Genomic DNA, 16878 nt, shown 5'->3' with positions numbered 1-16878 from the left:
CAGGGTGGTGGGGGTGATAACTGGGAGCCGGGTGGTGGGGCAGATAACTGGGAGCAGGGTGGTGGGGGTGATAACTGTGCGCAGGGTGGTGGGGCAGATAACTGGTCGCAGGATGGTGGGGGTGATAACTGAGAGCAGGATGGTGGGGGTGATAACTGAGAGCAGGATGGTGGGGGTGATAACTGGGAGCAGGGTGGTGGAGGTGATAACTGGGAGCAGGGTGGTGGGGCAGATAACTGGGAGCAGGATGGTGGGGGTGATAACTGGGAGCAGGATGGTGGGGGTGATAACTGGGAGCAGGATGGTGGGGGTGATGACTGGGAGCAGGGTGGTGGGGCAGATAACTGGGAGCAGGATGTTGGGGGTGATGATGGAGCAGGGTGGTGGGGCAGATAACTGGGAGCAGGGTGGTGGGGGTGATAACTGGGAGCAGGATGGTGGGGGTGATAACTGGGAGCAGGATGGTGGGGCAGATGACTGGGAGCAGGATGGTGGGATGATAACTGGGAGCAGGGTGGTGGGGCAGATAACTGGGAGCAGGATGGTGGGGCAGATAACTGGGAGCAGGGTGGTGGGGCAGATGACTGGGAGCAGGATGGTGGGGGTGATAACTGGGAGCAGGGTGGTGGGGCAGATGACTGGGAGCAGGATGGTGGGGGTGATAACTGGGAGCAGGATGGTGGGGGTGATAACTGGAAGCAGGGTAGTGGGGCAGATAACTGGGAGCAGGGTGGTGGGGCAGATGACTGGGAGCAGGGTGGTGGGGCAGATGACTGGGAGCAGGATGGTGGGGGTGATAACTGGGAGCAGGATGGTGGGGCAGATAACTGGGAGCAGGGTGGTGGGGGTGATAACTGGGAGCAGGGTGGTGGGGCAGATGACTGGGAGCAGGATGGTGGGGCAGATGACTGGGAGCAGGATGGTGGGGCAGATGACTGGGAGCAGGATGGTGGGGCAGATAACTGGGAGCAGGGTGGTGGGGGTGATAACTGGGAGCAGGGTGGTGGGGCAGATGACTGGGAGCAGGATGGTGGGGCAGATGACTGGGAGCAGGATGGTGGGGTGATGACTGGGAGCAGGATGGTGGGGAAGATAACTGGGAGCAGGATGATGGGGGTGATAACTGAGAGGAGGGTGGTGGGGGTGATAACTGGGAGTAGGATGGTGGGGGTGATAATTGGGAGCAGGATGGTGGGGGTGATAACTGGGAGCAGGATGGTGGGGGTGATAACTGGGAGCAGGATGGTGGGGGTTATAACTGGGAGCAGGGTGGTGGGGCAGATGACTGGGAGCAGGGTGGTGGGGCAGATAACTGGGAGCAGGATGGTGGGGCAGATAACTGGGAGCAGGATGGTGGGGGTGATAACTGGGAGCAGGGTGGTGGGGGTGATAACTGGGAGCACTGGGGCAGATGACTGGGAGCAGGATGGTGGGGGTTGTACAATGACAGTACAGCTTCAGTCCCTGTAATACAGCCCTGGCAGAGTCATTAATGAGGAGTCTCAGGGATAATAAGTGATGAGTCAGGGAGCAGCAGCCGCAGCCAAGTCCTGAGAACTTTCCAGCAGTTACCCGGAGACTCTGGCACTTACACCCATAGGGCGGGGCCCCGACACCTCCCCCTACACCCATACAGGGCGGAGCCCCGCCCCAGCCAGAGTCCCGACACCTCCCTCTACACCCATACAGGGCGGAGCCCCGCCCCAGCCAGAGTCCCGACACCTCCCCCTACACCCATACAGGGCGGGGCCCCGACACCTCCCCCTACAACTATACAGGGCACAGCCTCGCCCCAGCCAGAGTCCCGACACCTCCCCCTACACCCATAGGGCGGAGCCCCGACACCTCCCCCTACACCCATACAGGGCATAGTCCCGCCCCAGCCAGAGTCCCGACACCTTCCCCTACACCCATACAGGGCAGCTGGAGCTGGCGTCACCCTGGGGCGGTAGATAAGGTGCCGGAGAGGGCTGCGGGCTTACCATGGCTCATCACCCCGTCCCCAGGAGCAGCATGAAGACCACCGTGTCCGGCAGCAGCGACCCCCTGCCCCCAGGCTGGGAGATCAAACTGGACCCGCAAACCGGCTGGCCCTTCTTCGTCAACCACAACGACAGGACCACCACCTGGAGTGACCCGCGGGCGCAGGACAAGGTGGGATACCATGGCATGCACCCTGTATGGGTCACCACAGATCTATAATATAAGGGGGTCACAGGTCAGATCCATAATGTAGTTGTCACAGGTCAGATATATATAATATAGGGGGGACTGGAGCTGTCACAGGTCAGATATATATAATATTGGGGGGACTGGAGCTGTCACAGGTCAGAGATAGATCATATAGGTGGGACTGGAGCTGTCACAGGTCAGATAAATATACTATAAAGGATGTAGGAGGATTGGAGCTGTCACAGATCAGAGAGATATACTATATATGATGTTGGAGGATTGGAGCGGTTACAGATCAGAGAGATATACTATATATGATGTTGGAGGATTGGAGCTGTCACAGATCAGAGAGATATACTATGTATGATATAGGAGGATTGGAGCTGTCACAGATCAGAGAGATATACTATATATGATGTTGGAGGATTGGAGCTGTCACAGATCAGAGAGATATACTATATATGATGTTGGAGGATTGGAGCTGTCACAGATCAGAGAGATATACTATATATGATGTTGGAGGATTGGAGCTGTCACAGATCAGAGAGATATACTATATATGATGTTGGAGGATTGGAGCTGTCACAGATCAGAGAGATATACTCTATATGATGTAGGAGGATTGGAGCTGTCACAGGTCAGAGATATACTATACAGGATGTTGGAGGATTGGAGCTGTCACAGATCAGAGAGATATACTATATATGATGTAGGAGGATTGGCGCTGTCACAGATCAGAGAGATATACTATATATGATGTAGGAGGATTGGAGCTGTCACAGATCAGAGAAATGTACTGTGTATGATATAGGAGGATTGGAGCTGTCACAGATCATAGATATACTATATATGATGTTACATGATTGGAGCTGTCACCGATCAGAGAGATGTACTATATATCATGTTGGAGGATTGGAGCTGTCACAGATCAGAGAGATGTACTATATATGATGTTGGAGGATTGGAGCTGTCACAGATCAGAGAGATATACTATATATGATATAGGAGAATTGGAGCTGTCACAGATCAGAGAGATATACTATGTATGATATAGGAGGATTTGAGCTGTCACAGATCAGAGAGATATACTATATATGATGTTGGAGGATTGCAGCTGTCACTGGTCAGAGAGATATACTATATATGATATAGGATGATTGGAGCTGTCACAGATCAGAGATATACTATATATGATGTTGGAGGATTGGAGCTGTCACAGATCAGAGAGATATACTATATATGATGTTGGAGTATTGGAGCTGTCACAGGTCAGAGATATACTATACAGGATGTTGGAGGATTGGAGCTGTCACAGATCAGAGAGATATACTATATATGATGTTGGAGGTTTGGAGCTGTCACAGATCAGCGATATACTATACAGGATGTTGGAGGTTTGGAGCTGTCACAGATCAGAGATATGCTATATGTGATGTAGGAGGATTGGAGCTGTCACAGATCAGAGAGATATACTATATATGATGTTGGAGGATTGGAGCTGTCACAGGTCAGAGATATACTATACAGGATGTTGGAGGATTGGAGCTGTCACAGATCAGAGAGATATACTATATATGATGTTGGAGGATTGGAGCTGTCACAGATCAGAGAGATATACTATATATGATGTTGGAGGTTTGGAGCTGTCACAGATCAGAGATATACTATATATGATGTTGGAGGTTTGGAGCTGTCACAGATCAGAGATATGCTATATGTGATGTAGGAGGATTGGAGCTGTCACAGATCAGAGAGATATACTATATATGATGTTGGAGGATTGGAGCTGTCACAGATCAGAGATATGCTATATGTGATGTAGGAGGATTGGAGCTGTCACAGATCAGAGAGATATGCTATATGTGATGTAGGAGGATTGGAGCTGTCACAGATCAGAGAGATATACTATATATGATGTTGGAGGATTGGAGCTGTCACAGGTCAGAGATATACTATACAGGATGTTGGAGGATTGGAGCTGTCACAGATCAGAGAGATATACTATATATGATGTTGGAGGTTTGGAGCTGTCACAGATCAGCGATATACTATATATATATATCATGTTACATGATTGGAGCTGTCACAGATCAGCGATATACTATATATATGATGTTAGATGATTGGAGCGGTCACAGATCAGAGAGCTATAGTATATATGATATAGGAGGATTGGAGCTGTCACTGGTGAGGGAGGTACTGCCTGTAAAGCTCAATGGAATATATTGGAAGAGTAGTAATATTGTTCATACTAGAGTAACTTCTCATTAGTAAGGACAACAGTCCCCTCTCCTGTCACTAGGTGGTGCTGCGCATGTAGATGATGTGCATTATACATTAGCATTCAGCATGGCTGCTCCTACTAAGATAGGACAAATGTGCTGGAAGGTTCTGTGTGACCGTGCGGGTGCATGTGTGGCTCACCGGCCAGTAATGTGTGGGGGGGGGGAGGGGTACAGTAATGTTCCGGTAGCAGAATGTATTGCAGCATTAGATAATAACCCATACATCACACAATGGAGTATATAGTTGTGGACTCTTCCTGGGTGACATCCTAGTTTTTCTGCCTGTCACAGCTAAGGGGATGACATATGGGAGTTGTGATTCATCCAGGAGATGTTCCCGGCTGAGCCGTCTATTTATAACCCTGCTGGAGTGTGGAATATTCCACCTATATCCCAGACATGAAGCAGGGACAGGTCTCCTCCCGGCGTGCACTGCGGAGCTGTATACATTGTGCTGGCACGCCCTGCAGCAGCACTCATCCCAAGTCACAGGAATACAACGTTTCCTCTCTCCGTCCCCAAATCCCTGAGATAAGCGCAGCCTCGGTGACGCACGTGTGGGAACGTCTCCCTTATTGTGACCTTTAAGGTGGGGAATCTGTGATCTGTACACAGGGCCCAGCAGCTGTCACTTAGCTGTCAGGCCTCAGCTGTCGCATGTTCCAGGGTTAGCAGGGATCTGGGAGACTCCTACATGTCCCTCCCAGGTTCCGTCACACAGCCCGGTACAGGCCAAGGCAGTGAAAGGGTTAACCGTACATGTGTGCATTGTCATGTCCTTGCCATGTAGCACATACAGCGCGGGGCAGTGACGTTGCTGCGGGTATATTACATGTTCTATGGACAGGTGTGTCACAGTACGGATTTTGTGTAGTCCCTCCTGTGCCGCGGGCCCCGTGCGGAGCGCCTCCTGTGCCGCGGGCCCCGTGCGGAGCGCCTCCTGTGCCGCGGGCCCCGTGCGGAGCGCCTCCTGTGCCGCGAGCCCCGTGCGGAGCGCCTCCTGTGCCGCGGGCCCCGTGCGGAGCGCCTCCTGTGCCGCGGGCCCCGTGCGGAGCGCCTCCTGTGCCGCGAGCCCCGTGCGGAGCGCCTCCTGTGCCGCGAGCCCCGTGCGGAGCGCCTCCTGTGCCGCGGGCCCCATGCGGAGCGCCTCCTGTACCGCAGGCCTGGATAGTGCGGTGAATGGCGCTGTTAGTGTGTATGATAGCTGAGCGCCTCCTGTACCGCAGGCCCGGATAGTGCGGTGACTGGAGCTGTTAGTGTGTATGATAGCTGAGCGCCTCCTGTACCGCAGGCCCGGATAGTGCAGTGACTGGCGCTGTTAGTGTGTATGATAGCTGAGCGCCTCCTGTACCGCAGGCCCGGATAGTGCAGTGACTGGCGCTGTTAGTGTGTATGATAGCTGAGCGCCTCCTGTACCGCAGGCCCGGATAGTGCGGTGACTGGAGCTGTTAGTGTGTATGATAGCTGAGCGCCTCCTGTACCGCAGGCCCGGATAGTGCGGTGACAGGTGCTGTTAGTGTGTATGATAGCTGAGCGCCTCCTGTACCGCAGGCCTGGATAGTGCAGTGACTGGCGCTGTTAGTGTGTATGATAGCTGAGCGCCTCCTGTACCGCAGGCCTGGATAGTGCAGTGACTGGCGCTGTTAGTGTGTATGATAGCTGAGCGCCTCCTGTACCGCAGGCCCGGATAGTGCAGTGACTGGAGCTGTTAGTGTGTATGATAGCTGAGCGCCTCCTGTACCGCAGGCCCGGATAGTGCAGTGACTGGCGCTGTTAGTGTGTATGATAGCTGAGCGCCTCCTGTACCGTAGGCCCGGATAGTGCAGTGACTGGAGCTGTTAGTGTGTATGATAGCTGAGCGCCTCCTGTACCGCAGGCCCGGATAGTGCGGTGACTGGCGCTGTTAGTGTGTATGATAGCTGAGCGCCTCCTGTACCGCAGGCCTGGATAGTGCAGTGACTGGAGCTGTTAGTGTGTATGATAGCTGAGCGTTTCCTGTACCGCAGGCCCGGATAGTGCAGTGACTGGCGCTGTTAGTGTGTATGATAGCTGAGCGCCTCCTGTACCGCAGGCCCGGATAGTGCAGTGACTGGCGCTGTTAGTGTGTATGATAGCTGAGCGCCTCCTGTACCGCAGGCCCGGATAGTGCGGTGACTGGAGCTGTTAGTGTGTATGATAGCTGAGCGCCTCCTGTACCGCAGGCCCGGATAGTGCGGTGACAGGTGCTGTTAGTGTGTATGATAGCTGAGCGCCTCCTGTACCGCAGGCCCGGATAGTGCGGTGACAGGTGCTGTTAGTGTGTATGATAGCTGAGCGCCTCCTGTACCGCAGGCCTGGATAGTGCAGTGACTGGCGCTGTTAGTGTGTATGATAGCTGAGCGCCTCCTGTACCGCAGGCCCGGATAGTGCAGTGACTGGCGCTGTTAGTGTGTATGATAGCTGAGCGCCTCCTGTACCGCAGGCCCGGATAGTGCAGTGACTGGAGCTGTTAGTGTGTATGATAGCTGAGCGCCTCCTGTACCGCAGGCCCGGATAGTGCAGTGACTGGCGCTGTTAGTGTGTATGATAGCTGAGCGCCTCCTGTACCGTAGGCCCGGATAGTGCAGTGACTGGAGCTGTTAGTGTGTATGATAGCTGAGCGCCTCCTGTACCGCAGGCCCGGATAGTGCGGTGACTGGCGCTGTTAGTGTGTATGATAGCTGAGCGCCTCCTGTACCGCAGGCCTGGATAGTGCGGTGACTGGAGCTGTTAGTGTGTATGATAGCTGAGCGTTTCCTGTACCGCAGGCCCGGATAGTGCGGTGACTGGCGCTGTTAGTGTGTATGATAGCTGAGCGCCTCCTGTACCGCAGGCCCGGATAGTGCAGTGACTGGCGCTGTTAGTGTGTATGATAGCTGAGCGCCTCCTGTACCGCAGGCCCGGATAGTGCGGTGACAGGTGCTGTTAGTGTGTATGATAGCTGAGCGCCTCCTGTACCGCAGGCCTGGATAGTGCAGTGACTGGAGCTGTTAGTGTGTATGATAGCTGAGCGCTTCCTGTACCGCAGGCCCGGATAGTGCAGTGACTGGCGCTGTTAGTGTGTATGATAGCTGAGCGCCTCCTGTACCGCAGGCCCGGATAGTGCGGTGACTGGAGCTGTTAGTGTGTATGATAGCTGAGCGCCTCCTGTACCGCAGGCCCGGATAGTGCGGTGACAGGTGCTGTTAGTGTGTATGATAGCTGAGCGCCTCCTGTACCGCAGGCCCGGATAGTGCGGTGACAGGTGCTGTTAGTGTGTATGATAGCTGAGCGCCTCCTGTACCGCAGGCCCGGATAGTGCGGTGACTGGCGCTGTTAGTGTGTATGATAGCTGAGCATCGGATTAGTCAGGAACATTACACTAGTATGAAGAGTCAGTAGATGAGGTCAGTGGGATAATATCATACAGTGACGGCTGCGGGATTGCATTCCCTTAGTCACCTTCTGATCCCTGACCTCTCACCTCCGGCCTTTGTCCCTTTCACCCTAATGGGCCGCCTTCTTGTGAATGGGTTTCACTGGCTATTTTTATGCCCTTTCCATGACAGCTGGAACATGTCGGCTACGGCTTTTCCAGGATATTTCAGTGTAACAATAAAAGGCTGTGGTGGGGTATAAAGGGCTCCGGCGACCGCCTATGCGGGGAATGTTCCGGTGCCGTCTGCACATTACCTGTGTGCAGTGACTCACATTGTACGTTTATCTATAATGAAGTGTAAGGAGAACCCTGGGTATTGGCTGAGACGTGGGCGAGGTTCTCAGTGCTCACGTCTATGATATGAGATAAGCTACTGCACCAGGGCCGTGAGGCACCGTCCTCGCCCTGCGCTGTGCGTCCAAGCATTGGACCAGGATATATCTAATGTATACATGTATTTGTTCTAATCTCGCCATTGTACTTTGTAGTTTAAGAACAATTTAAGGATGTAACCCAGAATTATTGTGATGTATTCTGCCTGCTTTATGTCATGTGGCCCCAATAACCCCGTAATGAACATATAGCCCATCCTCCGCTGATGAGGCAAAGGGGCAGGACCAGAACTTTTTGGTCCCTGTCCCAATGCTTCTAGAGAGACCCCTCTCCTCAGCAAGTTATACCCCATAGTGGTTCCTTACATGTAACTGTGACAGGGCAGGTGGCCCCTCTCAGCTCTGGGCCCCATAGCAGCTGCACTCCCTGCACCTATGGTAGCTACACCCCTGTATATGACACATGTAACTGTGACAGGGAAGGTGGCCCCTCTCAGCTCTGGGCCCATAGCAGCTGCACCCCCTGCACCTATGGTAGTTACACCCTGTATATAACACATGTAACTGTGACAGGGAAGGTGGCCCCTCTCAGCTCTGGGCCCATAGCAGCTGCACCCCCTGCACCTATAGTAGTTATACTCTGTATATAACACATGTAACTGTGACAGGGAAGGTGGCCCCTCTCAGCTCTGGCCCCATAGCAGCTGCACCCCCTGCACCTATGGTAGTTATACTCTGTATATAACACATGTAACTGTGACAGGGAAGGTGGCCCCTCTCAGCTCTGGGCCCCATAGCAGCTGCACCCCCTGCACCTATGGTAGCTACACCCCTGTATATAACACATGTAACTGTGACATGGAAGGTGGCCCCTCTCAGCTCTGGGCCCCAGAGCAGCTGCACCCTCTGCACCTATGGTATCTACATCCCTGTATATAACACATGTAACTGTGACAGGGAACGTGGCCCCTCTCAGCTCTGGGCCCCATAGCAGCTGCATCCCCTGCACCTATGGTAGCTACACCCCTGTATATAACACATGGTACTGTGACAGGGAAGGTGGCCCCTCTCAGCTCTGGTCCCCATAGCAGCTGCATCCCCTGCACCTATGGTCGCTACACCCTGTATATAACTGTGACAGGGGAGGTGGCCCCTCTCAGCTCTGGGCCCCATAGCAGCTGCACCTATGGTAGCTACACCCCTTTATATAACACATGTCACTGTGACAGGGAAGGTGGCCCCTCTCAGCTCTGGTCCCCATAGCAGCTGCACCCCCTGCACCTATGGTAGCTACACCCCTTTATATAACACATGTAACTGTGACAGGGAAGGTGGCCCCTCTCAGGTCTGGGCCCCATAGCAGCTGCACCTATGGTAGCTACACCCCTTTATATAACACATGTAACTGTGACAGGGAAGGTGGCCCCTCTCAGGTCTGGGCCCCATAACAGCTGCACTCCCTGCACCTATGGTAGCTACACCCTTGTATATAACACATGTAACTGTGACAGGGAAGGTGGCCCCTCTTAGCTCTGGTCACCATAGCAGCTGCACTCCCTGCACCTATGGTAGTTGCACCCCTGTATATAACACATGTAACTGTGACAGGGAAGGTGGCCCCTCTCAGCTCTGGGCCCCATAGCAGCTGCACCCCCTGCACCTATGGTAGTTACACCCCTGTATATAACACATGTAACTGTGACAGGGAAGGTGGCCCCTCTCAGCTCTGGGCCCCATAGCAGCTGCACCTGTATAATATATTTGTCTTTGTTTTGTCTCGGTGTAGATGAACCAGACGTTGGCTAATGGCCCATCCCAGGAGAGTCAGAAGCCAGCTAACCTCTACTACCCCCAGCTTCGGGCAGGTTATATCCCCATTCCAGTGCTGCACGATGGTTTGGAAAACAGACAGCAGCATCCATACTACCATCTACATCAGCCCGGAATGCACAGAGTAAAATGCGAGCCCACCCTGCAGAAGCGGCCTCAGTCTCCGCTGCTGGGGTTCAATCGCCCACAGTCTCCTGCTTGGAATCGATCAGAATCTCCTCCAACTGACAAACAGAGCGGTCAGCTCGCTGGGTCCATTACATCACGAGGATCCACACCTGGACCATCGGTAATTATACTGAGACACAGTGATCTATTACTGCATAGTAGGGTCCTAGTCCATTGTATGCCCCATGGTAGGGTCCTAGTCCATTGTATGCCCCATGGTAGGGTCCTAGTCCATTGTATGCCACATAGTAGGGTCCTAGTCCATTGTATGCCGCATGGTAGGGTCCTAGTCCATTGTATGCCCCATGGTAGGGTCCTAGTCCATTGTATGCCGCATGGTAGGGTCCTAGTCCATTGTATGCCCCATGGTAGGGTCCTAGTCCGTTGTATGCCCCATGGTAGGTTCCTAGTCCATTGTATGCCCCATGGTAGGGTCCTAGTCCATTGTATGCCCCATAGTAGGGTCCTAGTCCATTGTATGCCCCATAGTAGGGTCCTAGTCCATTGTATGCCCCATAGTAGGGTCCTAGTTCATTGTATGCCCCATAGTAGGGTCCTAGTCCATTGTATGCCCCATAGTAGGGTCCTAGTCCATTGTATGCCCCATAGTAGGGTCCTAGTTCATTGTATGCCCCATAGTAGGGTCCTAGTCCATTGTATGCCCCATAGTAGGGTCCTAGTCCATTGTATGCCCCATAGTAGGGTCCTAGTTCATTGTATGCCCCATAGTAGGGTCCTAGTCCATTGTATGCCCCATAGTAGGGTCTTAGTCCATTGTATGCCCCATAGTAGGGTTCTAGTGCATTGTATGCCACATAGTAGGGTCCTAGTCAGTGGTATACCCCACAGTAGGGCCCGAGTCTGTTGCAGGGCCCGGTGAATGTAGGTATTCTTGCCATGCCCTTGATCTAATGGCCCAATGCTGGCCGGGAAATCTACCTTGGGGTAAAGAAGGTCCTCAGTAAATGACTGCATTATACATCCGTGTCCTCTCCTTTAGTAGTTGCATGTCATTTCTTCTCTGACCACGCCTACAGTAGTGGCACACCATGCACTCGCTATTACCTACCCCATACTGGTAACAAGCTGGCATGCCTTTCTTCCTGTGATCCAAACTGGGACAAAGTGTCTGTTTCTCTGGGCATGAGTCCTTGGTGTTAATATGAAGCTGCCCAGCATATGTGGGCTACATGCAGAAGCAGGCAGTAATGGAGCACCCGAGTAACAACATGCTGCGCTGCAGGGGGGCAGATGTAACATATGCTCATTCCGCTAGGGTGGTAGGCTGCTACAGCAGTATGGCATGGTGTATCAGATCACTAGATGATTTGGTTTTCCTCTTTTACCTTCATCAAATGAGCTGAGATTGTTTGTAGTGCCCTATGACCTGTCACAACCTAATCCGCACCCCTTAAACCCATTCTTCCTTGTGTTCCCCTATAATGCTTGTGCTGAGACTCCTATCACTAGGCCCATATGCAGGTCCTGCTGAATCCTATCCCGTGTAACCCGCCTCTGTGCTTCCATTGCAGCCACCTCCATCAGTCTCTGACTTCAGCGGCCTGTCGCAGTCTCCTGGCAGGCAGGGTTCCGGGAGACCCAGCATACCGCGTGGCTATATTCCTATAAAAGTGGTCCACGAGCAGAACATCCCCCGGCAGTCACCGCAGAATGTCCAGCAGACACAGAAGACCGTTTACCCACAGTCTGAATACCATCCGCACCAGCCAGTGTACCACAGAGTCCAGGATGAACAGGACTGCAGGCAAACGCCGACAGCAAAGTCCACCAGCCGGGAGAGCTCACCGCCCAGAGTGACGTCTCCGGCGAGAGGCCAGGTAACATGGCTGGCCTTCTATTGGCGTTCTATATCTTATATACGGGCTGTAGTGAACTGTAAGGTTCTGTATGTAATGTAAGTCGATATTCAGCATGTCGACACTCATGTACAGTCGACATGATCCTAATAACGATAGGAAAAAAATAAAAGGCAGAATTGACAAAGATGGGAGATCTATTGAAGATGGGACGTTGTCCATAGCAACCAATCGGATTCTTCTGTATTTAGCACCATCTAGAAAATAATAGATGGAATCTGATTGGTTGCTATGGGCAACATCCCATCGTCAATAGAACTCCTATTTTAGTAAATTTACCCCTGGGAGTCTTGTTGATGGAGACAATGTAATAGATGATCATCTTTACAATTATTATCGCTCCGTATTCACTACGAACGGGAATCGGCCCGGAGGTCATTTGCAGGGATGATCACAAAAATGAAATCCGCACATTTACAGAGAAGTTCCTAACATAACTATCAAAACTAAAAGTGGATAAATCAATGGGGCCAGATGGGATACAGTATATCAAAGATACTAAAAGAGCTTAAAGAGATGCTGATAGCACCATTAACATAATTATTCAACCAGTCACTAGCTACAGGAGTAATCCCATCGAACTTGAAAAGAGTGAATGTTGTACCACTGCACAAAAGAGGAAGCAAGGAAGAAGCAAACAACTACTGACCAGTGAGCCTCACATTGGGAAATTGATGCACTGCAGGGGGGTGTTAGATTAGGGTGAGGTATGTTCAAACTGAAATCTAAATTTCAGAGTAAGAATAATGCAACCAATATTTACCCTGCACAGAAAGAATACAACTGCCCAAATCTAACTCTCTCTGCACATGTTACATCTGCCCCACCTGCAGTGCAGCATGGTTTTGACCATTTTGAGAACAAGTTAGGCCTCTGATCAGGTCTGAATTAGACCCTTGGACCAGTGCTTTTTAATATATTTATTGGTTACACTGCAAATGGTATAGAAGGCAAAGTATGCCTTATTGTAGATGAATGTAGTATGCAGCAGGGTAGACACACCAGGAGGGGTCACACAAATGGCTGTACATAGAGCAATGGTCAGGAACGGGCAATTACAGCTTAATGACAGAAAATACAAAATCATGCACTTGGATCTCAAAAATCCCAAGGCTAAATATAATATTTATGGTGCTATATTGGGAACTACTGAGGAAGAGAGGGATCTAGGAGTCAAAATTACAGGTGTCCTAAAGGCAGGTAGGCAATATAACAAAGCAATGAAGAAGGCAAGTCAGATGCTTGGTGCATAGGGAGAGGAAATGTCAGCAAAGAGAAGTAATAATGTAATTGGTACAGTTGGTAACATTCTCATTGTACCCGCTGACGCGCCAGAAGCCCTATGTGGTGGCTGGTGCACCAGCACATGTTGCGTCCATTGCCAGCGCACCAGAATTCTTAGCGCCGAGGAGAAATGACCTCCTAGAAAGGATAGTTGGCACGTGGGATAGCCCCCGGTCAGAGGTGGTACAGGCTATGACAGCAGAGCAGTTTTATAGCTGCATGGGATAGACAGAAGGATCAAAAAAGGTTTGAGGTGACAATATGGATTAAAAAGTGACAGACTAAATGGGCGGAATGGTTTCTATCTGCCGTCATATTATATGTTTCTATGTGGAGGCCAATCAGATGGTCACCCAGTAGGGTACGCTAGATACAGGACATGAGGCAGCGGGATTCTACAATATAGTCTTCAGTTTTCCTTTCTACTAGTCTCATGTTTGCTGTATTTGACCCCTGTCTTTGTACGTTGATTATTACATTATTCTCATAATTAACATTTATAATAAACAGCTCTATGATGATTATTTTTCTGACAATAATAAGTCCTCATCTATCATTTCCATTCTGTATTTAGCAGATTCCTATTCAACGGATATCTCCATTTAGTAGCCATCAGAAGTCTGAGCCATCTTCTCCCACCACTGTACCAGTCCAGCCATCTTCTCCCATCACTGTACCAGTCCAGCTACCTTCTGCCAATGTACAAATCCAACAATCTTCTCTCCAGCCGTCTTCTCCCACCATCCTATCAGTCCATCCTTCTTCTCCCACCACCATACCAGTACAGCTGTCTTCCCCTATCACTGTAAAATCCCAGCCATCTTCCCCTACAGATCTACCAGCCCAGCCACCTTCTCCCATCGCTCTACCAGCCCAGCCACCTTCTCCCATCGCTCTACCAGCCCAGCCATCTTCTCCAACCACTGTACCAGACCAGCCATCTTCTACCACCGCTCTACCAGCCCAACTCTCTTCTCCCAAAACTGTACCAGTCCAGACATCATTTGTAGGTGAGGACTGTAAATGTTCTCCCAAGACAGTGGAGAAGGAAGAGTCTAAAGCTCCAAGTCCTGTGGAGGAGAAACCTGCATCCAAGGAATCCATTCCTCTGAAGGATCCCGTGGTGGCCGAACCCCAAGAGAAGCATCCTGGAGTCCTGCAAGTAGAACGAATCTTGGACAGGGTGCAGGCACTGCAAGAGGCAGTTCTCAACTTACAGGGCAGGCAAAACCAGAAGAAGTATATGATGCTGGAGGAATATCTTACAAAGGAGCTGTTGGCTTTGGATTCCGTGGACCCTGAAGGCCGTGCCGACGTACGCCAGGCCAGGAGAGATGGTGTCAGAAAAGTCCAGAATATTCTGGAGACTTTGGAACAGAAAGCTGCTGAGAATCGGGCTGCGGCTTCCCAGGATTTAATTGAGGCTGATGGCACAGTGGATAAAGGCAATGGAGTGTCTAATGCTAATATGCCAGAGAAAGGCACCTTGTAGAAGCTTAAGTAGTAGTTCCAGTCTTCCAAACCATTGTAACGCCCGGCACCTCTGACAGATTGGTTGCTTGAACTTTGGGAATAAACACTCAGAACTTTGAACGTAGTTGGTTGGGTTTGTTTTTTGTAATTAAAAAAACTGCATGTGGTTCTTCCATCCACTGCTGACCTCTCTGCCAGCAGGAGGGCACACACTGAATGCACGGGCAAGGATCAGTATAAGAAGCATTTTCCTGATTTTAGTTTTTGGTTGTAACCCTCTGACACTAGGACAGATTTGTTGGTCAGTCTGTTAGAAGATTAGGTGTCTACCACCAGCAGATAGTTATTCAGCTTGTTAAAGAAGTCAGTGCTCCAGTTATCCATCTTCACCTGCTTTACAAGTTGAATTAAACCTTGAACAATGACTTTTAGCCCGTAAATTGGTCCGCCCAAATGCAATACTGCTTGGATGGGCAACATAAATGCATACTTTAATAGAGCTTTAAGCACTGTGTGATGTGGTTGTTCAATGTCTGGGTCGGACAACTATATCTGTGGTCCATGCGGCTGGATTCTCATATTCCCATTAACAGATATTTTACCTCTACTCCAATGTCCGCATCTGTCCGTATGGATGCAAGACCTTATGTATGGCCTTATCCTATAATTATATTCGGCTGGGACCTTCATGAGATTTTCCAATCCGCTAATTATAGGACTAATGTAGAAAACGTTTATGCTTTTACCTTTTTTCTTTCCTGTTCCCTGCGACTGTCACTGGGATACACTGGGCTGCACTTGTGCCTTTATTAATGTATTTTCTTGTGCTAATAGCAGCAGCCGTTCTATAGTACAGTGTTGGTCGTAGAGCGCACTGTGCACGTGGTGAGCCGTCCGCCACCTCTGGAGACGACTTGTCCTGCTTCTCACACAATTGCCTATTTTTTTTTTCCAAAGAAGTGAATCGTCTGTGAGATGATTATTACATGATAAAGCCGAATCCCTGAGACGCAATAATAGAGTGTAAGCTCACCAGGGTCAGTTTAAGCTGCGGTTAAGAACTTGGTGCACCTTATGTAATCCTGTAAAGAGTGTTAATTATATATTTATATGTGTGACTACAGCATTGTGTATATTTTAAAATAAAAATTTTATATAACCATCAATGCTGCAGTTTTTTTTTTCTCTTAAGATAATTAAATTAAGATAACGAAGTAACATCTCTCCAGCATAATGTAATGATCTTTCTTATCTGTTTAGTTTTGTACTGCACATTCCTGCCCACATTCTTCGCCGCTGCTCCTGGGTTATAGAGCTACCGCACCGAAGGTGCAGAGCCACCAGTTGTGAGATGTAAAGCCACCGCTCCCGGATTGTAGTGCCACCATCACAAGGTGTAGAGCAGCAGATCCCGGGTTGTAGAGCCACTGGACTCTAGGGGGGTTATTCTGTTTGGTACGGTGAAACGTATGTACGGTCCGTCACACCGTACGTTTCCCGTACGCTCACAGTGAGTGTAAGTCCGCCCACAGAACAGCCGCACACGGACGGTCACAAACACAGACAATGGGGAGTGGCGTTCATTTGAGCGTACTCCACCGTTTACGGACAGATCTCGTCCGTTTTCCCACCGACACTTTCCGTATATCTGAGTGTACGCCACAGTGCACGGATGGCTCTCGGCTTTTTCAATGGAAAACTCAGCGTGTGTCACCGATCATGAGAGGAAGTGTACGTCCATGCACGGAGGCATACCCTTCACATATATGGGCCTGCAAATATTACCTTTGAAGTATAATTAAGACACTTACTTCATTATTCTAAGTGTTATTTAATATTTGTTTTCTATTACCTCAATTGTCTACCTTAATAAACACCCTAATAAAACAACATTTTTAACCCTCATTACATGTATATTTATTATGTTCTAATGTGGCATTTTACTCACTATCGATGTGTCCCCACATCGGATTAACTTTTAAATAAAGTCATGTTGGTGTTTGTGTGTATGTACTAAATTA

General features: G+C 50.3%; 1 protein-coding gene across 3 annotated transcripts; it reads left to right on the top strand.

The window, feature by feature from the left end:
• The first annotated feature begins 1626 nt into the window (after positions 1 to 1626).
• Positions 1627 to 16023, top strand: BAG3 (BAG cochaperone 3). 3 transcript variants are annotated; one of them, XM_083149920.1, is made up of 5 exons: positions 1627 to 2154; positions 10012 to 10344; positions 11756 to 12061; positions 13959 to 14235; positions 14266 to 16023. In XM_083149920.1, exons 1-5 carry the CDS (start codon positions 1984 to 1986, stop codon positions 14874 to 14876), a joined length of 1698 nt encoding a protein of 565 aa, XP_083006046.1. In that variant the 5' UTR covers positions 1627 to 1983; the 3' UTR covers positions 14877 to 16023. The 3 variants fall into 3 exon arrangements, with proteins under 3 accessions (XP_083006046.1, XP_083006045.1, XP_083006044.1); XM_083149919.1 differs by having other exon boundaries at positions 1854 to 2154; positions 13962 to 16022; XM_083149918.1 differs by having other exon boundaries at positions 1855 to 2154; positions 13959 to 16021.
• Positions 16024 to 16878: the final 855 nt, after the last annotated feature.

The sequence above is a fragment of the Crinia signifera genome, chromosome 6 (assembly GCF_055691185.1).
Source record: "Crinia signifera chromosome 6, ASM5569118v1, whole genome shotgun sequence".
In the NCBI taxonomy this organism is placed as follows: Eukaryota; Metazoa; Chordata; class Amphibia; order Anura; family Myobatrachidae; genus Crinia; species Crinia signifera.
Note: the sequence above shows the minus strand (reverse complement) of the source record. Positions and strands in the feature narration are given on the sequence as shown.

Coding starts and splice junctions, on each gene's coding strand:
- BAG3 (XM_083149918.1), top strand. CDS start 1,984: ATGGCTCATCACCCCGTCCCCAGGAGCAGCATGAAGACCACCGTGTCC. Junction 2,155..10,011: donor ACCCGCGGGCGCAGGACAAG/GTGGGATACCAT, acceptor GTCTCGGTGTAG/ATGAACCAGACGTTGGCTAA. Junction 12,062..13,958: donor CGTCTCCGGCGAGAGGCCAG/GTAACATGGCTG, acceptor TTCTGTATTTAG/CAGATTCCTATTCAACGGAT.